The sequence below is a fragment of the Mus musculus genome, chromosome 10, assembly GCF_000001635.26.
Source record: "Mus musculus strain C57BL/6J chromosome 10, GRCm38.p6 C57BL/6J".
Lineage (NCBI taxonomy): Eukaryota > Metazoa > Chordata > Mammalia > Rodentia > Muridae > Mus > Mus musculus.
In genome coordinates, this window is record NC_000076.6 from 7,742,835 (window position 1) to 7,766,554 (window position 23,720).

A 23,720-nucleotide genomic window follows, 5' to 3' on the forward strand; every position below is an offset into this window, starting at 1 on the left:
GTAAACTGAAGAGCCATTAAATATGGAGGTCTAAATCCTGCTGCTAAATCAAGAGGAAATGAGTGGGATCTCTGTGAACGGAAGGCACCTTGCATCTGTGTAGTTTCCAGCGCCATTACTTTTCCTTACCTACTTCATATGTATGCATGTTTTGTCCACATGTCTATGTCTACAACCTCTGCCTGCTGCCTGCAGAGGCTAGAAGCAGCATTGGATCCTGGAAAGGAGTCACAGACAGTTGTGAACAATGTATAAATCCTGGCAACTGAGAACCAGGGTCTCACAATGTAGTCCTGGTGTCTAACTCACAGTGATCCACATGCCTATGTCTTTCAAATTCAGGAACTAAAGGGCACCAGCCACCCTAACCAACTTTCACCCTAGTCTTTTAGAATAGGAAGATTATTAAAGCCTTAGTTAAAACATGGGCATTTGCACTCTGTTCTGGTGGCTGTTATAGAACACTCGTCTCTGATACTCGCTCTTTACCACTTTCCAGCATGCAAAGGTAGCTTGTACACTGATGTCCTGAGTAGAAGTCATTTTCACTTTGCCCTAGTTGCTAGTAAATATGACAGTACTGTGTCCCTGGCCGTAGAGGCTATACCAGATTTACATTTCAGACTTTGGGGTGCAGCGTCCTCAAGTTTGTTATCCATTGTGTTCTCTGTATGCCCAGCTTCTTCAGGAATTATGACTTTAATATCCTTGTGTTGTTTAGACCCTTACCAGGACCTAGGAAACGCCAGTCTTCTCAGCACAGTGACCCTAAGCCACACAGTAACCGGCCAAGCACAGTCGTCAGAGCTCATCGGCCGTCTCCACAGAATCTTCACAATGACAGAGGGAAAGCTGTTCGTAGTCGTGAAAAGAAAGAACAGAGTAAGGGAAGAGAGGAAAAGGTAAATGTTACCGTCTTCAGAATGAAGGCTGGACCTGAAGAGATGGCTCAGGGGTTAAAGTGCACATGCTGCTCTTCCCAAGTTAGATCCCAGCACCACATGGGTCAGCTCACCACTTCCTGTACCTCCAGCTCCGGGAGCCCCATCCCTCTTCTGGTCTCTGCAGGCAGCTGCACACCTGTGGCTTACAGAAACACACTCACACGCACACACACTAACAATAAGAGAACAAAATTGTTTTTGAGATTTATTTTATGTAAGTGGATGTTCTGTCTGCATTTGCATTCCAGAGCTACATTGTGCATTGAACTACACAGAGCTACAGTTACAGTTGTGAGCATCATGCGGCTGCTGGGAACTGAACTCTGACAGAGCTGCCAGTGCTCTTACCCACCGAGCCACCTCTCCAGGTCCCTCAAAATGTTTTTAAGTGAGTCATTTGTTAACCTTAGAAATCAAGATTTGAAACACGGGGGGGCCACTTGCTTCAGTCACTAGAGCCATATCTGCCATAGAATCTGTACATGTAGGGTTTCCATGTCCCAGTCAGGAAGCATGGTGGGGCAGGGGGAATTCTCTTTTAAAAACTTTTGAAGCCAGGTATGGTGGCATAGGCCTTTAATCCTACCACTTGGGAGGCGGAGGCGGCCGGTTTTTCTGAATTTAGGCCAGACTCGTCCAATAGTGAGTTCCCGGCCAGCCAAGACTACATAGAGTCCCTGTGTCATCCCTCTCTTCCCAGATTGTGTGTGTGCGCATGTACATGTGCCATGGCACATGTGCGGAGGTCAGAGTCAGTCCTCTCCTCCTTCCACACGGATCCTGAGACTCAAGCTCAACTTGTCAGGTGTGAAAGCCGTCCCCTGCTGAGACTGGATTTCCTCCTTGGTTTCTTCAGTCACCTGTGGATATTCAGGAGGCATTGCTTGATTTCCATCTGCAGTGTCTGTGGTTTCTCTCCCTACTGACCTTCTTTTATCCCACTGTGGTCTGTTAGGACATAAGAACTTGTCCCTGTGTTGTTGAAGGCTCTATAGACTGCTTAGTAGAATGCTTATTCTTACCTGTGTGTGTGTGGTTATCAGTGGCTTTGTTGTTAAGTCTGTTTGATCAATGTAGTTTAACTGTGAAGATTTTGTTGATGGTGGTAGTCGTCTTGTTTTTGAGATAAGGACTCATGTAGTGGAGGCTGCCTTTGAACTCCTGATTCTGCTGTCTCCACCTGCCAAGTGCAAGTGCTGGGGCTATAGGTGTTCACTAGCACACCCAGCTAAAGTGTTTCTTTGCTTGGACCTGCAAGATGGTTCATCGGGTGAAGACAGTTTGACAACCTGAGCTTGATCCCAGAACCTGTGTGGAGGTAGGAAAAGAGCTGACTTCACAGAATGGCTCTGTGGTCTTCACATGTACATCATGGCATAGCATACGTGTGCATATATCACACATGCCATAATAGGTTAGTTTTTTTTAAGGTTTCTTATTTCTGTTTCAGCTGTGTTGCTGAAAATGAAGTATGGAAATCACTTGCTATTGCATCTAGTCCTGTGTGTTCAGTAGTGTTTGTTTTATGAAGTAGATATGCCAGGGTTTGCTTATATACATCTCTAGTTCTTTCTTTGGATGGATTTCCATTATATCAACAGCTAATGGCCATTTTCTCTCCAACTTCTGCTTTTCTGAGGACAGAGTTCTGCCCCTGTGTGTTTCCTGCTTCCACTCTTTTTTTTTTTTTTTTTTTTTTTTAAGATTTATTTATTTATTATATGTAAGTACACTGTAGCTATCTTCAGACACTCCAGAAGAGGGAGTCAGATCTTGTTACAGATGGTTGTGAGCCACCATGTGGTTGCTGGGATTTGAACTTCAGACCTTCGGAAGAGCAGTCGGGTGCTCTTACCCACTGAGCCATCTCACCAGCCCCCCTGCTTCCACTCTTGCTGCATTCTCTTCTGTCCTTTGCCCTTCCATGTGTGTGTCTTTACTGGTGACTCATACCTCCTATAGGCAAGTAGTTGGACCTTGTGTTCTGATCCAGCCAGCTAGTCTGCGTGTGTGTGTGTGTGTTTGTGTGTTTGTTTCACGCAGGGTTTCTCTGTGTAGCCCTGGCTGTTCTAGAACTTACTCTGTAGACCAGGTTGGCCTCGCACTCACAGATCCACCTGCCTCTCCCTCCCAAGTGCATCGATTAAAGGCGTGCGGCACCACTGCTGGCACCTTTGACTGTCTGCACCTTTAACTGAGCTGGAACCTTTAACTGCTAGATTAATTCTTTCAAGACCCTGGTTGATTGCTGCCATTGTTTTGATCGCTCTCCTGGCTTATTTAGTTCTTGCCATAGAATCTAAGGGTTTGCTGAAGTACAGAATTCATGTCACTACCTTCCTGGTTGCTGTAGCAATAACAACTTAATGGATGAAAGAAATGCTGTACTTTGACTTGCAGATTGGGAAGCCCATCCTGACGGGGAGGTGTAATGGTGGGGGTGAGGCTGCTGCTTGCAGTGTGTCAGAAGCAGAGAGGGACAAGTGCCAGTACCCAGATCCCTTCTCCTTTTACCCAGGCTGGGACCTAGCCCACATTTAGGGTGGGCCTTCCCACTTCATTGACCTAGTCTGGAAAAGTCCAGACAGACATGCCCTGAAATAGGTTTCCATGATGATTCTCATCTCCTCAAGTTGATTATGGAGAACGACCACACAGATATATTTGATCTCTTCTTGCTCTTGTTAATCTGTTCCTTTTTCTCTCTTTCATGTGATCCACTGTGGTTGGTTTTGTTTTTTTTGTTTTTTTTTTATTTTTTGCATACATAAGGTTCTTTTTAGTATTTTATATGATGGTCATGAATTGTTTTAGTTCATACTTACAATAGGAAGTCTCTATTTCTCCACAGGATTTTAAACCTCTCTTTGCTGGATATAATCTTGGTTTGGGAATTGTTTTCTGCACTTATAGTGTATCTAGTGTTACCCTACAGTGTTTCTGGTCAGAGATCTGATACATTTGCCTTTGTAGGCACATCTCTCTCTCTCAGGTTTAATATTGTGTGTAACTTTATAATTTTTTTCAAAGTCTACTTTTAATGATGGTTCTTAAATACTTTAATCTCCCTTTTAGCCCACCACCCACCAGAGGCAGTGAGAAAGGATGGGGTGGGGGTGGGGGCTGTATCTGTTTAGAAAGGTTCTTTGGAGCAACTCCCATCTGTGTTGCCAGGAAATTGGCAGTTCAGTTCACAGGTTAGCAGTGGCAGCTCGATCCATTTGCAGACACTTGATGGCTACACCAGCAGTCCAGTTCAGTGGAGTCAGGATAGCAAACACTAGTCAGCAGCGGTGGAACTACCTAGCAGAGACAGCTAGGCCTCGGCCTCAGTGGGAGTCAGCAGGAGGGACCTGGAGGGAAGGTCAGTGAAGACTCCAGACCCACACACAGCCACGTCTGTAAGCAAGCCTAGCTACTCCTCCATCACTGTCTGTGCAGTCCTTTTATACGCTCTCCAAGTAGCACGTGTCGTTCACCGGTCTTCCTCAGCACATGCGCCTATCTCAGCCGACATCACTCTGCCAATTACCCTGAGCCCACAGAATCAGCAAAAAAGCCGAGGCACAACACCAGACAGGTTTTGGTGCGGTTCTCTATGGAGTCCCAGCAAATGCAGCTCAGCTGTGCAATAGAAGGCTGACCAATCCATGTGTGTCGTTAGCAAAGAGTCCTCCATCAGTGTCCTTTCATGTGAGTGCTTTACAGAGCACCCTCTCTCCTGTGTCTGCTTCAGTGAAGCGTTCCCTCACATGTTTGCCCCAGCAAAATCCCACCCAGCTGACCTTCCAAAGAACCCTTAGGTTTCCATGTCAGTTGTGTCTTGTCCATAGACTTAAATATTTGATTAGACATTACATGATGATTTGTCTTGTAAGAGTCTTTCTGTCCTGTCTGTATGGTTCTAAATGCCTCTTGTATGCCCATGTCTTCTTTCCCTAGCTCTGAGAATTTTTTCTGGTATAGTTTCATCGAAGTGGTTTTTCCAGGCCTTTAGCTTTTGTTGTGAATGAGGCTTAGCCATTAGTGGACAAGCCATCTCACCAGTCAGATAACTTTAGACTTTAACGTATTCTCTGCCATGGAGTCTTATCTTTAGTTTTTGGCATGTCCTAGAGTTCTTGAAACTTGTGATTATGCTTAATTTTTGTGTGTGGTAGTTGTTTGAATATACTATGTGATTTTTTTTCCACCTGATATTCTTATGGTTGTTCTAATCTATTAGCAATGCCTTTCAGTGAGTGTTTGTTGTTATTTTTAATGTATAACTCTCATTTCTAACATGTATTTTCAGAATCTCAATTTCTTTTTTTTTTTCTTCTTCTTTTTTTTTTTTTTTTGGTTTTTCGAGACAGGGTTTCTCTGTGTAGCCCTGGCTGTCCTGGAACTCACTCTGTAAACCAGGCTGGCCTCGAACTCAGAAATCCACCTGCCTCTGCCTCCTCAGTGCTGGGATTAAAGGCATGTGCCACCACGCCTATTATTTTTTTCTTATCTGAGGTCTTTTTGTCTTTCCTTTTTCTTTCTTTCTTATTTTTTTTTTTCCAGGTGGGGTTGGTTTTAGTTTGGTTTAAATTTGTGAGATAGTCCTCTTGTCTCTGATTCCCAAATGCTGGGATTTTTGGCATGTGTGCCTATGCCTGTCTCTCTAAGAATGCCTTGCTATCTTCGTCTTTTCTGAAGGATATTATGCTGAAAGGACCCTGGATTCTCTTTGTAACCTTGGAAAAAGTACTGCATCACTTCCTTCTAGGCTCTCTGGTTTCTTTGGAGAAATCTACTTTGATTAGCATTGGTTTTCCTTGGCCAGGGGTGGTGATTATATCAGCACTTTGGGAAGCAAGGAGATCAGAAATTTGATTCATATTGGGTTCCTATAAGCAGACAATTCAGTAAGCAAAATCACTTTGGTATGATCATTGTTTCTGACCTACAGAAATGAAATATAAGTTTTTGGTCAATTAAAAGCTCTTCTGTTTTTTTATCTCCTCGTGTAGAACAAATTACCTGCTGCAGTTACAGAACCAGAGGCAAATAAGTTTGATGGCACTGGGTATGACAAGGACTTAGTAGAAGCTTTGGAAAGAGATATCATTTCTCAGAATCCCAACGTTCGGTGGTGAGTCATATCACATGGTTGTGGAAACTGAAGTGAAGAAAAGCTGACATGTGCTAACGGTGTGCCTTTGGGGACAGCACTGGAGGGTGTGCAGTGTGCGCAGCCATGCAGTGACACTGACCCCCCTGAGCTGTGTCACTCTGCTGTCTTGAGGGCCTTACCTTGGTTTGTTTTGAGGCAGGGTTCCGTGTAGACCAGGCTGGCTTCACAGTGCCTATGTAGCCAGCATGGCATTGAACTTCAGTCCTCTTACCTGAGTGCTGAGGTAACAGACAGACACCACACGCCCAACTTATATGACGATGGCAAGGACCCTAGGGCATCTGCATGCTCAACGAGGACTAAAGGAACTGAGCTATGTTACCTAGACTTTAGTTCACATTATTTTAAAACTTTATTTGTATTGTGCACTGTTAGGCTTATTATTTTATGTGTATGAGTGTTTTGCTTGCATGTGTCATCCCATCACATGTGTATGTGCCTTTGGAGGAAAGAAGGCATCATATTCCCTGGAACTAGAGTTGTAAATGCCTGTGAGCTACATTGTGGGTGCTGGGAGTCAGCCTGGCACTCCTGACACATGGAGTCAGCGGTGAGAGCAGCTAGTGCTCTTAATGGCTGACCATCTCTCTCGTTTTTGTTTTTGCTTGTTTGTATGTGTTTGTATTAGGTATTGAACACACAGTCTCATACGTGTGAGGCAAGTTCTCTGCTAACTGAATATCACTAGCTCCTTGGAATTCTTTTAAATTAATAATGTCATATACAAAGTGGGACAAAGATAGTACAAACTTCATCTTTTGGAGCCCCTGCTAATGTTGAAAAGGTTGAGGTTTTTATTATTTGTTTCAAACTTTTATTGTGTGCATGTGTGATGGGGCAGAGCATACGCTGTAACACATATTGGAGATCAGAGGATAACTTTGTGGATTCTGGTCTCACATTTCTGTGGCTTCTGAGGCCCAGATCCTCAGGCTTGTACAGTAACCACTTGTACACACTGAGGCATCTCACCAACCCTACATGGAGATTTTTCATGCATGCATCGTGTGTAGAGCTTGTGGTAGAGCTTGTTTTGATTTGCAATTAGTGCTAGATTCTCAACTTTATTTATATCTAATAAAATGCCTATACCTTTTTACATTATATTATAAAAGCTTGCTTTTCCACAAGTTAGTTATATCGTTAGTTATTTTCTATGTCTATAAAATATAGATGATTAATGGGTGTCTTTATAATATGTAAATATTTCTAGTAATTGACATTTATAAGTAAAATCTATTTTCATAATAAAATTGCTGCATGCACTAGTAGTGCCAGTAGATATTTTACTGTCTAGCGAGAACGTTATAATGATGTTGATGACTTTGTTCAGTTTGGCTTCTGCCTCTTAGAGTTGGAAGCATAGCAGGTGTCTGCTGTATGCCCTGTGTGGTATTTTTTTAACAGCCATTCTCCCAAGCCATTATGAGATATAAGATAAGATGCTTAGGGCTGGAGAGATGGCTTAGTAGTTAGGAGCACTGACTGCTCTTCCGGAAGACCTGGGTTCAAATCCCAGCTCACAATTCTCTGTAACTACAAGACCTGACACCCTCACACAGACATACATGCAAGCAAAACACCAAAGCACATAAAATAAAAATAATTGATTTAAAAAAAAATGCCATCTATGCAATCTGTGATTCAGTATCCCTAATCTGAAAATCAGGCATCTAGAAATGTATTGGTTTTCAAGACAGGATTTCTCTGTGTAGCCCTGTCTGTCCTGGAACTCACTCTGTACACCAGGCTGGCTTCAAAATCAAGAAGTTGGCCTGCCCCTGCCCCCTGAGTACTGGGATTAAAGATGTGCACTCCCACTGCCTGTTTACTGGATAAAATTTCCAGTGTAGAGGTGAAGTACTTTCCTCTGTGGGAAGAGGCTTCCTCCCTCCTAAGTGCTTGCTTAATGTCATTCTTTCTCCAATCTAGGGCCTTGAGCCACATTTTTTTTTTAAAAAGATTTATTTAATTTTATATATGAATACACTGTAGCTATCTTTGGACATAGCAGAAGAGGGAATCAGATCTCATTACAGATGATTGTGAGCCACCATGTGGTTGCTGAGAATTGAACTCAGGACCTCTGGAAGAGCAGTCAGTGCTCTTAACCACTGAGTCATCTCTCCAGCCCCTGAGCCACTTTCCCTTTTTTTTTTTTTTTAAATCAAGGCCATTATCCTTAGAAAGTTGGGAGAGTTTTAAATGAAATTAATAATAATGGTTTCTGGATTAGAGAGCTCAACTAGTGAAGTGTATGCCAACATTCCTGACCCGGAAACGTGGTCCCAAGCTTTTTAGTTAAGGAGGTGCTCAAACACATCACAAATTTTACACTAGCCTGGCAACACAGAGAGTGAAGGAAGGAGAGCTGTTATCAGAAGTTAAACTGAAAACCGTTATTGCCAAGAACTACAGACGAAGGTGTATTCTGTGTATACTGATTGGTTGTGGTAAGAATGTGTATTCTCCAGGGCCCAAGAAAGGATTGAACATTTTGTCTGTGGCATAAAAACGTGTGCCATAAAAATGGTTTTCAGGGTGATGATATAGGATTGGATATATGATCTAAGGAGTTGGCTGATAAAGTATCTTTTCTTTCAGGTATGATATTGCTGATTTAGTAGAAGCCAAAAAGTTGCTTCAGGAAGCAGTGGTGTTACCAATGTGGATGCCAGAATTCTTTAAGGGCATTAGGAGACCATGGAAAGTAAGTCTATGCCCGTATCATCAGCAGAGTAAATAACCCTTACTTATTTATATTGGTGAAAGTGGAATAAGAAAATTTTAAACCAGGTGTAGTAGCTCAAGCCTGTAACATCAGCACTCAGGAAGCAGAGGCAGGGGGATCACCTTGGCTTTGAGGTAAGCCTTGGCCACATAGTGAATTCCAGGACAGACTGGATTAGCTTAAGACACCATCTCAAAAAAGCTTTTAAAAGAAAGGATTTATGTTACATTATTCAGAATGTTTTGATCACAAGCTAATGCAGGGCTCCCAGAGTGAGCAGTGCAGTACTGAGGATCAGTCTTAGAATAACCTGTGTCTGCACGTGGGACCCAGCTGGCTAGTGCATTGCATTTGTCTTACCGCATACTTTGTCATGGTAGATTGGGAATTCTTTTGACAAATTCAGCAATATTTTTATCTCATAATGGATGGTTTTGAAGATCCTAGGATGGTATGAAAGGAGCTATTTAAGACAATCTGGGTGAAGAGTAGACATCTGCCTCTTCAAAATACCAATTACTAGTAGTTAATCTTTTGATAAAGATTAATAAATTAACAGTCAGTTTTCCTTTTTTGTTAATTGAGTTCCAAACCTTTAATGTGATTCTCTTCCTTTTGTGTAATAGAAAAGTTATTTGTGTCAGTTGTGATGGCATAGACCCAACATTTGGGAGGCAGAGATAGGTGGAGCTCTGTGAGTTTGAGGCCAACCTGGTCTACATATGAGTTCCAGGACAGCTGGGGCTAAATTAGTGAGGCTCTATTTAAAATAAACAAACGAACAAACAAACTTTGTTATGAAATATCATTCACTTTACTCTTTGATCTTTGTCACAGTGTTGTATATAAATGTAGTGCAATTTGGTACTTAGTGCTATTCCTAGGCAAGCTACTGTACAAGGGCGTCCCCACTGATAGTCCCACCCCTCCAGAGAATGGGAAAGGATGAGCATTAGAGCCCTGGAGGTCAGGGCCATGTCTGTGTTTATCATCCTCAGAAAACCAAAACAGAAGAGGTAAGGAAGTAACAAGGACAGGTGGAGTCTTTCCTTCTACTGTTATGTTCCCTACAGGGTGTGCTGATGGTTGGCCCACCTGGCACTGGAAAGACCCTTCTAGCTAAAGCAGTTGCCACGGAATGCAAGACAACGTTCTTCAATGTCTCTTCATCAACTCTGACGTCCAAATACAGAGGAGAGTCTGAGAAGCTTGTCCGTCTTCTGTTTGAAATGGTAATGTTTGAAACAGCTCTAATAGACATTTTTTACCTCTGTCTGACTCTCCATTACATAGGTAGGGTGACACTCTTCATAGGACCTGATTCTGTCTTTGACATGTCCTTTATGAGCATGAGTAACTTTGGCTTCTGTTTATCTCCTTTCCTCCAGAGGTGCAGCCACATCTGCTATTTTCTGAGCATTACTAGTGTGCTGTAAGAGTCTAAAGTAATTATGGCTAATTGGCTTCTTTAGAATTTGATTGTTGTGTGTATACACATATATATGATGGGAAGGGGCCTGTGCGTAACACCACACTCAAGTAGACATTGGAGGACAATTTTGTGGTGTGGTTCTCTCTTTCCACCCTTATGTGCAACAAGTACATCTATCTGCATGAGCCATCTTGCCAGCTCCATAATTAATGTTTGTTGAACAGCACCCTGCTTAATGACATGGTAAGTGCTGTATAAGATGAAAATCTTAAGTAGCTATAGAACTTTGATTACCTCCAGTCTTATCAGCTGTGCCAAGGATTTGCGTTTAAGATGAATTTTATGTTAATTGTGTGCGTCTGTGTCTGTCTGTGTGAGGTATAAGGACGTGAGTGCAGATGCCTGTGGAGACCTGAAGAGGATGCTCAATCTCCTGTAGCTGAAGTTAGTGACAGGTATTTGTGGGCAGTCTGTCACTGCAGGTGTCTGCAAGAGCAGTGACAACTTTTTTTCTTTTTTTTAAAATTTTTTTATTAGGTATTTTCCTCGTTTACATTTTCAATGCTATCCCAAAAGTCCGCCATACTCACCCCCCCAATCCCCTACCCACCCACTCCCCCTTTTTGGCCCTGGGGTTCCCCTGTACTGAGGCATATAAAGTTTGCAAGTCCAATGGGCCTCTCTTTCCAGTGATGGCCGACTAGGCCATCTTTTGATACATATGCAGCTAGAGTCAATAGCTCCGGGGTACTGGTTAGTTCATAATGTTGTTCCACCTATAGGGTTGCAGATCCCTTTAGCTCCTTGGGTACTTTCTCTAGCTCCTCCATTGGGGGTCCTGTGATCCACCCAATAGCTGACTGTGATCATCCATTTCTGTGTTTGCTAGGCCCCGGCCTAGTCTCACAAGAGAGAGCTACATCTGGGTCCTTTCAGCAAAATCTTGCTAGTGTGTGCAATGGTGTCAGTGTTTGGAAGCTGATTATGGGATGGATCCCTGCATATGGCAATCACTAGATAGTCCACCCTTTTGTCACAGCTCCAAATTTTGTCTCTGTCACTCCTTCAGTGACAACTCTTAAACACTGACTCTCCAGCTCCTCCCTTGAGTGTGGTGACCTTAAGCATGAGGTCCCAGTGTTTGAATTATTTTCTTCAGTTCTTATTTTGAGTTTCTCCCTTTTTTCTTCTATAGTTCATTCATTTTACAGAGTATTTATTAAGGTTGCTTAATATATACTTTTTCACTTGTCATTTTGGAAGTCATTTATTATAAAGAAAACTCATTTGTCTGGTAACAAGCAGCAGCCACCGTGACCATTCTGGATCCCCACATTGGATAAATTCCATGTTTTTCTTGAGATACAGGCTGTCTTCTGTATTTCTGAGGTAATTTTTTTTTTTTTTAATCATTACGTCTGCAGTGCCTGGTGACCCCTGATGCATCAGCAAATCTGGGTATTTACTTAACTTTAGAGCTCTGAGAAGCCAGATTTGTGGAGTACACCTTTGATCCTAGCACTGAGAGGCAGAGGCAGAGGCTCTCTGTGAGCTTTAGGCCAAGGCGGTCTTCATAGGGAATTGCAGGACAACCAAAGTAACATAGTGAGATCCTGTCACAAAGCTAACAGTCAGTCAGTCAATCAACACAAGAGAAAAGGCACTATAATACACACAGATAAATAAGTATGTACTAAAACATACAATTGCAGTGAGATCACATGGGAGTGAAGGGCAGTCCTCCTGATCTGGGAGCTTCTGAGGCAGCAAGGTTAGCCTGACCCTTCTGTCTGCCAGGGAACCCTGTTAATGGAGCAGATAGCTTCACCACCCAGATGGCTGTGCTGCTGACAGCCACCCTGCTGCCCAGCATGACCTCTGAGCAGGGCTAACTCAAGTTCCTCTTTCTTAATTTCACCTCACAAAGGTCAGTACCAGTAGGAACAATATAATTCTACAAGTTCCAATACTGTTTGGATTGAACTCTCCCACCTTTTAAAGACTTTGTTTAGCCTCACTGATGACTGAAGTCTTCCCTCTAAAAAGTAGTGCAACTGACTCCGTATTAGGTTGTCAATGACACTACTACATAGTGATGAAGATAGGAGTCCCCTCACCTTCTCTTTCTCCGTCATATGTATGTTCAGTGCTGACATTGGTTGGATAATCTACCTGTTGGCCTGTCCCTGGAGAAGACTGATTATCCCCTCTCTGCAGCCATTAGTCAGTCGCCTGTAGCCTTCATTTCAGCTCGATGCCTTAGGGAGTTCCTCCATCCACATTGGCACGTTAACTGGTGTCGTTGTGCAGGTCTTGTTTAGGCAGCCATATTGTTAGGATTTCATGGGTGCAGCTTCCCTGTCATGTCTAGAAGACACACTCTCCCTGGTCCTTTGGCTCTTCCAATCTTTCTGCCTCCTCTTATGTGCTATCCCTTGAGCTGTAGCTGTAGGGTTGTTAGAGGTATCAGCTGGGTAGGACTATTGGTTGCCTTTCTCCCTTGTCAGCTCACCTTGTACCTTCAGATACTATCAGAGTCAGCCCTGGGGAGGAGGAAGACACGAATACTTAACTAGTGGAAAAAGTCAGAGGTGATGATGCTGATACTATCCCAGATCTTACAGTTTCTAAGCTCAAAAAATACAAATAAATAAATGAATAATCAGTGGAACTAAAATATTTAAATTATCCGTTTTCTGGAAAGCTTCATGTTTTTGTTTTTATTTCTGCTTCCTATTGAACTTAGACAACTTTTACGCCAGGAGACAATTTTTAACAGACTTTTAATGGCTTGTTAGAAATATATCACAATAGCAGTCTAATGGGGAAACTCTGATAATTTTGAAAAACTGATTTTCCCAGTCCTTGAGAGAGAGAGGGGAAAAGTGTACTGCCAATATCTCAGAAGAACTAAGCTGACACTGTGTGGGTTCAGTCCTTACCACTCACTTCCCTAGCCATCCCGCCAGCAGGTTCTCCCCTTTCTGAGTCTCCATTCCTTTATTCAGAAGGCAATAACATTTCGTATTGTTTTAAATTTAATTTAATATTAATATATTGTATAATTTACAGACTGGGAAGATAGCTTAATTGGGAAAATGCAGTGCAAGAACCGGGTGGTGATGGCGCACGCCTTTAATCTCAGCACTTGGGAGGCAGAGGCAGGTGGATTTCTGAGTTCGAGGCCAGCCTGGGCTACAGAGTGAGTTCCAGGACAGCCAGGGCTACACAGTGCAAGGACCTGTGTAGCTCCAGCCCTAACATTCATGTAAAATATTGGTTGTGCTATTTTGTCTTTGTAGTCCCAGAGCTGGGGAGGCAAAGACAAGCAGATTCGTGGGGCACTGCTGACAAGCCAGGCTAACTGCATTGTTGAGTCCCAGGCCAGTGAGAGACATTATCTCAAAACTCAAGGTAGACAGCACCTGAGACTGACCTCTAGCCTCCATGCATATCATGCCTTTACACACACAAGCTCATGTCCTCCCCACCCCCACCCCCCCCCCACTTGGTCAGGGTCTCTCTGTGAAGCCCTGGCTGTCCTGGAACACATTTTGTAGACCAGGCTGGCCTTGAACTCACAATTCTGCCTCTCAAGTGCTGCCATTGCCTGGCCACTTACCCCATTTTCAAGTATAGATTTTTAGGTTGCTGTAGGCCAATCTCTTCTAAGTGGTGGCTTGTGCCATTCTTTTCTCCATGCCAGAGGCCTCAAGCATGCCCTCCACTTAGAGCCCTGCTTGTCACACATATCAAAACGCCTGTCTTTCCTGGCTTCCCTGCAGCTGCTTGAGAAACCTAGCCTCATTAAAGAGGTCCCTTTGCATCTCTAGGAGTGTGCTGCTTGAGTACAGATGAGCACTGGCTGAGTCACCAGCCAGTCCTAGAGTTTGCTGTTCCTGCCATTGAGATCCAGAGTTAGCCCATTTCAAAATGGAAAGTGCTGGGATTAAAGGCATGCGCCACCACGCCCGGCTCTTTGAGGCGTTTATACAGTATATTTTTATCATATTTCTCTTGTCCCATAACTTCTCTCAGTTTTCCCCACTTTGTACCCACCCAATTTCATGTTCTTTCTTTCTCATTTCAAAAAAACCTTCCAAGTATTTTCCCGTTTATGTTGCATGGGTGTTTTGCCTACATATATGTCTAATGAAGCATGGATATGCAGTGCCTGAGGAGGCCAAAAAAGGATGTCACATTCCCCCAGACTAGGGCTGTAGACTATTGTGAGCCACCATGTGGGCAATAGAAATTGAATCCAGGTCCTGTAGGAGTGCATCCAGTGCTCTCAACCACTGAGCCATCTCCCCAGCCCCCTAGAGAACAAGTCGGGGGCTAGAGAGATGGCTTAGCAGTTTAAGAGCACCAGCTGCTCTTCCAGAGGACCTGGGCTCAATTCCTAGCACTCACATGGCGTCTCATAACTGTCTGTAATTCCAGTTTCAGGGGAACAGACACTCTCTCACAGACATATATAGGCAAATCATCAATGAATGTAAAAATAAAGCTTTATTAAAAATAGAACAAGAGACCGACTAAAATCATGTAGTCTTCTGGTGTTGCCCAGCTATAAGATCTTGTGGCTGCTTCCACTTCCTTGTTATAGGGGTTTGTCTGGAAGTCAAAGATTGTATTCTTATCTTTAGTGTCTGATGTTTTGCCTGTATGTGTGTGCACCAATGTGTCCAAGGAGGCAGGAAGAGAGCTTCCTGGACCTGGAGTTACTATTGTGAGCTGCTTTGGGTGCTGAGACAACACCAGTGTCTTAACTACCGAACCATAGTGTCTTCAGCACCCAAAGGCCTGTATTTAAATTCAGTGAAAATGTCCATGATTTTTCATATGACATTACAAATGTAATTGCTTAAATTGTTAAGTTTTATTTTAAAGTTAAACAGAAAGTGGGATCTATAGGGCTTTTTAAAAGTCACTTTTCCATGCCAGGTGGTGGTAGCACATGCCTTTAATCCTAGCACTTGGGAGGCAAAGACAGGCAGATCTCTGTGAATTCCAGGACAGCCATGGCTACACAGAGAAATCCTGTCCCAATAAAATAAAACAGTGAAGGAAAGAAAAAAAGAGAAAATCTCTCCATGGTGCCTTTCTAAGCTTAGCAAAACCATTTTTGCCTGTGTCCTGTCGCCTCTGTTGGAAGTCAGGCAGTTCTGACTCCGTGCTTGAGAAGAATCCGTCAGAAATAGTAATTTGTCCTTGCTGTGAAAACATGCAAAATGAAATTTAAAGTCTCGCCAGGCAATGTTGACGAACGCCTTTAATCCCAGCACTTGAGAGGCAGAGGCAGGCGGATCTCTGAGTTGGAGGCCAGCCTGGTCTACAGAGTGAGTTCCAGGACAGCCAGGGCTACACAGAGAAACCCTGTCTCGAAAAAAGCAAAACAAAACAAAAATTAAAGTCTGTGATGTGCTTAGAATACATCAATATAGAACACATCAATGTAGGTTTACTCTTCTATAATGGTCTACTTAGAAACAATAAAGTGTGCTTTATATATAAAAATGTAAAAAAAATTTATGTAAAAAATGGCCATCTAACTAGAATTTTTCTGTTAGACAAGCTCTGTAATGTAAGGGAGTGGTTTCAACCAAGCTTTTCGTAGAACTTGTGAAACTATCTACTGATAACTCTAAATGTCCTACCACAGTTGTTCATACCATTAATAGGGTACAGGGTAACCCTGTATTTACCACACACCACACACACACACACACACACACACACACACACACACGTTTTTAAGAGAGCCAGTTTAATTATATAATGGGAAAAAAATGACATCTATGTTTTCATTAGAAGCTATATTTCAAAGCTGTTTGCTTGACTGCTCTGCTAAAACTTCAGCAGAATACATGGGTCCAAGGTCACCTTTAGCTACATAGCACATTGAGGACAACTGGGATTCATGAGTCCCTGTGTGTCCAAAAAAGCAAAGGTAGGACAGCAAGATTGTTGAGTGGTGCTTGCCACCAAGCTTGTCGACCTCAGTTTGCTCTCTGGGACCCACATGGCAGAAAGAGACTGAACCTGCCCATGGTCCTTTCACGTGGCTCAGTGGCTCCCCTACACCAATTCATAGAAACATTCACACAAATAAACATCATTTTAAAATTGTTAAAGGAGATGCCATCTCTTCTTCTCACTCCATTGGGCTAAAGCGAAAGGTGCAGTATGGCAGCCAGACTCTTAAGCTGTTTTCCAGTTTCCTTAAGCGAGTTCTTTTTATCTTCTGTGTCTGTATGAGTGCCTGTGTGTATGTCTGCACCATGTGTATGCTGGTTCCCAAAGGCCAGTAGAGGGTGTGGAATTCCCTGGAACTGCACTTACAGAAGACTGTGAGTTGCTCTTTTGGGTGGCTGGGAACTAAGCTCATGTTCTTTACAAGAGAACTACAGAACCATCTTTCCAGGTCCATGTTTCCCAGTTTCTAATCTATAAATTGTTTATTTCTGCAACACTGGGCCTTAAGCACCAGGCAAGCACTCTATCGCTAGGTTGTATCCTCAGCTTTGGATTATTTTTAAATAGGAAAGCTCAAAATCCTAAAGCCTCTTATTGCTTGGTTTCTTCCTTTAGGCTCGGTTTTACTCCCCAGCTACCATATTTATTGATGAGATAGATTCCATTTGCAGCCGCCGAGGAACTTCTGAAGAGCATGAAGCCAGCCGAAGGATGAAAGCTGAGCTGCTGGTTCAAATGGACGGTACATGCATGCCTGTGCATAGATGAGTTGGGACGGGGTTGGCTCTGTTATAGTGCTAGCCCAGAGCCTGCAGTCTGTATTCACAACTGTAGGTAGATCAGAGGGGAAGGCACTTAGGACTTAGAGATTAGTAGCTGTAAGTGGGTATTCTGGTGTTCTTGGAGGGCGACACGTCAGAAGTAATGGCATTCACACACCCTCTTGGTATATGTATTGGTCCCTCATTTTTAGCCACAGAATTCAAGTAAAAATGCAAACAGATTAACCTTAGAGGTTATGTATGTACTTGGAATGCTTCTTAAAATATATTCACACTTTATGAATGTTTTGTTTTCATTTATGTATGTGTGTCTTAGTCATCCCTGGTATCAGAGGTCAGAAGAGGGTGTCACAGCCCCCAGAACTGGAGTATGGTTGAGCCGCCACGTGGTGCTGGGATTGAACTGAAGTCCTCTGGAAGAGCAGCCAGTGCTCTCAACCACTGCAGTGTCTCTCCAGCCTCATAGTTGGGTTTTGGTTTTGTTTTGTTTGTTTTGAGACAGGGTCTCTACACGGTTTTGACTGTCTTGAGACTATATAGACCATTGTGGCTTCAAACGCACAGAGATCAGCCTACCTCTGCCTCCCAAGTGCTGAGATTTAAGTCATGCACCACCACACCCAAGGATTTTTTTTTTTTTTAAGAATTTGGCAAGTATTTGAGCTGATCTGGTGTTACCATAAGATCCATTGTCAAATTTTTGTGTGTTGTAAAACCTCATTCTCCTTGGGCCACATACTCACATGAGCCTTCGGGAGGCTGGAAAACTGCACTGCCTTGCATCACTGTCCGTGGGTGTCATAGGCTCTGAAGAACTGAGCTTTATTTCATGAATCCCATGCAGGAACTTTTATTCTTTCTGCCCTTTTAGGTGTTGGAGGTGCCTCAGAGAACGATGACCCTTCCAAAATGGTTATGGTTCTGGCGGCTACTAATTTCCCATGGGACATAGATGAGGCTTTAAGGCGTCGTCTGGAGAAAAGAATCTATATTCCATTACCATCAGGTATTATGACTCTCCGGGGGTTCTAGTTACCGAGTAGTTTTTTATAATTTAGAATTTGATACTCACCTTCCTTGAAGAGGCAGATATATACTCTTATGTAGCTGTTCGGCAACACCTGGAAGCCTTGATACATCATAAGTGTGCTTGCTCCAAGACTTGGAAAACAATTCTTGGGACTCGGTGGGCTTGAAGTGCACATGGCTCCTTATGCCTGTACATCAGCTCTCTTTGGCTGAAGCAGGAGGACTCAAGGGCAGCCTAAGCTGCATTGTGAGGTCATCTTTAAAACTGTATCAGAAAGTAAGCTTGAGCAAGATAACCAGTACTCTGTTCCCATTGAACGCACACGTTTTCAAATGTGTTTCCCCATCAGCAAAAGGCAGGGAAGAACTGTTGAGAATAAGTCTGCGAGAGCTGGAATTGGCTGATGATGTCAACCTTGCGAGCATAGCAGAAAACATGGAAGGCTACTCGGGTGCAGACATTACCAATGTATGCAGGTGTGTACTTCTCTCACATTTTGTAAGCATAAACTTCATTTGTAAGTGTTTATATTAAGGCAAATGGCCTACATTAGCCAAGGGCTATAGCTCATTTGTGGAGTAATTGTCTAGCATGTGAAGCCGTGAGTTTAATCCCAAGCACTGTAAAAAATGAAGAGCCCCACTTTACAGTATGTTTATGGTTGCAGGGTAGCTTGATGTTAGTGATAAGTGTTGGTAAGATATTTGCATATGATGATCCACAGTTCCTTTGAAAGCTACAAGTGCAAGAAGTATTGTTTCTCTGCAGTGTTAGGTGGGAATCCACTGAAGTGGCTTAATGTACTCATGGGATGCTCAGCAGAGCCTAGTCCTAACCTAAGTCTCTGGGGCTTGGCTGCACATGCTTCTTATTTCCAAGTGAGCCGGAGATGCTGTAGACAGATGAAGTTAGTGTCCCTATGCATACATAGCGACTGCACTTAAGGATGAAATTGCTCAAAGAATGGGGCAAGTGACTCAGGTAGCATACTTGTTTAACATGCATGAAGCAGTTGGCTGTACGTGGTCCTCGGTATCTCATGACATGTGGTGGTGGACACGGAGGCAGGGCAATCAGAAATATAAGTCATCCCTGGAACACTGACAATTCAAGGTCAGTCTGGGCTACATGGAACTCTTCCTTAAAGATTTGGATAGCCCTGGCTATTGTGGAACTTATTTTGTAGACCAGGATGGCCTCTAATTCACAGATCTGCCTACCTCTGCATCCGAGGTGGGTGCTGCACTGCCCGGCTTATAAAAGACATTCTTGATGGAAAGTTCCTGTAATAGAGGGAACAGGGAAACACTGCTTGACCGGCTTTTCCTTTTTTTGGAGAAAATGTTTAATTTGTAGCTAACATTCCTTTCTCTTTCCATGCTGAATACCTATTCTTTTCTGAGCAGATAAGGAGATGCAATTGCAAGTTTCTTCTTCTTTTTTTTTAATATAAATGTATGAGTACTCTGCTGTGTGTACACCTGCACACCAAAAGAGGGCATCGGATCCCTTTATGATGGTTGTGAGCCACCATGTGGTTGCTGGGAATTGAACTCAGGACCTCTGGAAGAGCAGCCAGTGCTCTTAACCACTGAGCCTAATACAGTTTTCTTTATTGTACCTTTTTACTTAAGTCTTGGACTGTACAGTCAGCATTTATATTGAACTGAATGAAATTATATTTATTTCATTGTGGAAGATGCATTGCTAAAAAGCAACTAAAAGCAGCTCTTATTTTCCAGTATAGGGTTCAATGTATGCATATAATGCATATAAGATCTTACAGAATTAACAGTTTTTTTGTTGTTGTTGTTGTTTTTCGTTAGGGTTTTGTTTGTTTGTTTGTTTTTGTTTTTGAAGTAACACTTTGGGCTTTTTAAAAAACTTAATGCCTAGGGACGCATCGTTGATGGCCATGAGACGGCGTATTGAGGGTCTAACCCCAGAAGAAATCCGGAACCTTTCAAGAGAAGCAATGCACATGCCTACCACCATGGAGGATTTTGAAATGGCTTTAAAGAAGATTTCTAAATCAGTATCAGCTGCAGATATTGAAAGATACGAGAAATGGATAGTTGAGTTTGGATCATGCTAGCTATGTTCTCACATGTAAGCTGTGAGGAATCTGCCTTAAGTCTTTGAAAAATAATTAAATGTAGAATTTCAGTGTACGGAGTGCTATATTTTTTTAAACTTTCATAATGGTGTGATTTGGAAATTCTTTCTGGTTCTGAATAAAGACTATTTTTAAGCTGCTCTTTGTTTCAATTTAGCACCTCTTGACCTCTGCTAAGTACAGCACCTCTCGACACTGCTTGTTGTTGCTGTTCTATGGTAATAACAGAAAACTAGTGAATGCTCACACATGCAGCTTGTTAAAGCGTAGCCAGACTTAGTGTATCTTCCTTCTCATCTGCTATCATGGTAGCTTTTCTTTCTGTCTCGGAGTAAGGCTAGGACTCTTGGGGCTGAGAGATTGGCTCAGTGGTTTGAAGAGTGCCTAATGTTCTGTTCAGTGTCCAGGACTCATGGAGGGTAGCTTCAGGGGATATGGTGCCTCTGAGGTCCTTAGACACCTACATACACATGCGCTCTCTCTCTCTCTCTCTCTCTCTCTCTCTCTCTCTCTCTCTCTCTCTCTCTCTCTCTCAAAAATCTTCAGGAAAAACATTAGGACTCTTCACCTTAAAGTTCATTTAAAAGACATATGGCAAAAATACAGTATTTTCTGAATAACTTGATTGTTTGAGAGAAAATCCACTGCTTCTTCTCCCATGTGCACTAGTGATTGTGTCACTACTCCTGGCTTAAATGACTTTATTCTGCCTTTGAAAAAGGCTGTGTACACGCATATGGTCACTTGATCTTGGACAAAGGAACTAAAACCATCTAGTGGAAAAAACGACAGCATTTTTAACAAATGGTGCTGATTCAACTGGTGATCAGCATATACAAAAATGCTCCTTGTACAAAGCTCAAGTCCAAGCATTAAAGATTAAGGAACCCCACATAAAACCAGAGACACTGAAACTTACAGAGAAGAAAGTGGGGAGAAGGCCTCAAAAACATGGACATGGGGAAAAAATTCTGAACACCAGTGGCTTGTAAGATCAAGAATCAACAAATGGGACCTCATTAAATTGCAAAGCTTCTGTAAGGCAAAGGACACTGTCAATAGAATAAAAAGGCAACCAACAGATTGGGAAAAGATTTTTACCAATCCTACATCAATATATACAAAGAACTCAAGAAGTTAGACTCCAGAGAACCAAATAACCCTATTATAAATGGGGTAGAGAGCTAAACAAAGAATTTTCAACTGAGGAATATCGACTAGCTGAGAAGCACCTAAAGAAATGTTCAACATCCTTAGTCATCAGGGAAATGGAAATCAAAACAACCCTGAGATCTTCACCTAATAGCAGTCAGAATGGCTAAGATCAAAAACTCAGGTGACAGCAGATGCTGGCAAGGATGTGGAGAAAGGAACACTCCTCCATTGCTGCTGGGATTGCAAGCTTGTACAACCAGTCTGAAAATCAGTTTGGTGGTTCCTCAGAAAATTGGACATAGTACTACTGGAAGATCCAGCAATACCACTCCTGGGCATATATCCAGATGCTTCAACATGTAATAAGGACACATGCTCTATTATGTTCATAGCGGCCTTATTTATAATAGCCAGGAGCTGGAAAGAACCCAGATGTCCCTCAACAGAGGAATGGATACAGAAAATGTGTTACATTTACACAATGGAGTACTACTCGGGTATTAAAAAGAATGAATTCATGAAATTCTTAGGTAAATGGATGGAACTAGAAAATATCATCCTGAGTGAGGTAACCCAATTGCAAAAGAACACACGTGATATGCACTCACTGATAAATGGATATTAGCCCAAAAGCTCCACATAACCAGGATACAATTCACAGACCACTTGAAGCTCAATAAGAAAGAAGACCAAAGTGTGGGTGCATTGGTCCTTCTTAGAAGGAGAACAAAATACAGGAGCAAATATGGAGATAAACTGTAGAGCAGAGACTGAAGGAAAGGCCATCCAAAGACTGTCCCACCTAGAGATTCATCCCATATACAGTTAACAAACCCAGACACCATTGTGGATGCCAAAAAGTGTATACTGAAAAGAGCTTGATATAGCTATCTCCTGAGAGGCCCTGCCAGAGCCTTAGAAATAGAGTTGGATGTTAGCAGGCAACCATTGTACTACATGTGGGTCACCCAACAAAGGAGTTAGAGAAAGGACTGAAGGAGTTGAAGGGGTTTGCAACCCCATAGAAAGAACAAGATAACCAACCAGAACTCCCAGGGACTAAGCCATCAACAAAGGAGTACACATGGCTCCAGCAGAATATATAGCAGAGGATGGCCTTGTCAGCCATCAATGGAAGGAGAGGTTCTTGGCCCTGTGAAGGCTCAATAGATGCCCCAGTGTAGGGGAATTGAAGGTGAGGAGGTGGGAGTGGGTGGGTGGAGGAACACCCTCAATAGAAGCAGGGGAAGGGAAGATGTGATAGGGTGGTTATAGGAGGGAGGGAAACCCAGAAAGGGGATAACATTTGAAATGTAAAGAAAAAGGCTGTGCAGTGCAGGAGGTGTCCCTGCCCCACACTTAGGCTGTGTATCATTGTCTAGGCAGACTCATCAACCCATTTACTCACATTCACAGTAAGCATAAAATGGAGACAGACAAGTAATGGCACAAAGAAAAGCTAGTGAGTGTAGTGAAAGTTACATCCTGGGGTAGGAGGTGCTTGCCATGGCAGCACGAAGCTCTGAATCAGGTCTCCAGCACCCTAGTTAAAAAAAAAAAAGGCTGGGCTTGGTTGTAGGTAATTGCAGTCCCCCCTGTGGAAAGTGGAGATGGGCAGATCCCTGGGGCTTTCTGGCTAGCCACCCTGGCCCACGAGAAGAGTCTAGTCCATTGGGAGACCTTATCTCAAAAAAGGCACCTCAAGGAACACAACTAGTGGCTGATGTCTGGCCTACAGACACACACACACACAGGAAATAGTATAAACCTTTGGGTTCCATTTCCACTGAGAAGAAAGTAATGTATTTGGGGTTGGAGACACACACGGCTTTGTGATTCAGAGAACTTGCTGCCCTTAGAAAGAATCTGAGTTTGATTCTCGGCACCCAAGTTAGGAAGCTCCTGTTCCAAGGGATCCATGCTCTCTTCTGGCCCTGGTGGGCACCCATGCACACACACATTGTGGGGAGCTCAGGTAACCAGTACAGTGCTGTGCTCACACGTCTTACTGGGAGGGAAGGAACCATAGTAAATCTCACTAGAATCTGTGAGTTTGTGATTAATGTATAACATAAGGCACTGCTGTCACTTGGAATTGGAACTGGAACTGGTACTTTTTCTAACAATTCACAGAATCAGCAAAGACAAATGGATGCTAGTGGGTACCAGTGAAGCCAGACAGTGGTGGTGCACACCTTTAATGCCAGCACTTGGGAAGAGACGGGCCGTTCTCTGAGTTCTAGACTAGCTTGCCTTATAGATTGAGTTCCAGGACAGTCAGGCTACATGGAGAAACCCTATCTTGAAAACAACAACAATAAAACAATACATCTGTGGCTAGGGGTATGTCACATTGAGAGTTCTTACATAGTGTTCCCTGCCTGTAATCC

At 43.0% G+C, this 23,720-nt stretch overlaps 1 protein-coding gene across 2 annotated transcripts in view; it reads left to right on the forward strand.

The window, feature by feature from the left end:
- The window catches only part of Katna1 (katanin p60 (ATPase-containing) subunit A1), a 37,161-nt gene extending 16,845 nt beyond the window's left edge, over positions 1-20,316 (forward strand). Inside the window, exons 4-12 of one of the 2 annotated variants that reach the window (XM_030245091.1) lie at positions 722-902; positions 1,193-1,332; positions 5,942-6,063; positions 8,710-8,815; positions 9,910-10,068; positions 16,863-16,989; positions 17,901-18,035; positions 18,409-18,535; positions 19,956-20,315. In XM_030245091.1, coding sequence (XP_030100951.1) covers positions 8,771-8,815; positions 9,910-10,068; positions 16,863-16,989; positions 17,901-18,035; positions 18,409-18,535; positions 19,956-20,154 — 792 coding nt within the window. In that variant the 5' untranslated portion in view covers positions 722-902; positions 1,193-1,332; positions 5,942-6,063; positions 8,710-8,770 and the 3' untranslated portion in view covers positions 20,155-20,315. Of the gene's footprint in view, positions 1-721; positions 903-1,192; positions 1,333-5,941; positions 6,064-8,709; positions 8,816-9,909; positions 10,069-16,862; positions 16,990-17,900; positions 18,036-18,408; positions 18,536-19,955 lie in introns of both variants that reach the window. The other variant, NM_011835.2, reaches the window with a different exon arrangement.
- The last annotated feature ends 3,404 nt before the right edge of the window (positions 20,317-23,720 follow it).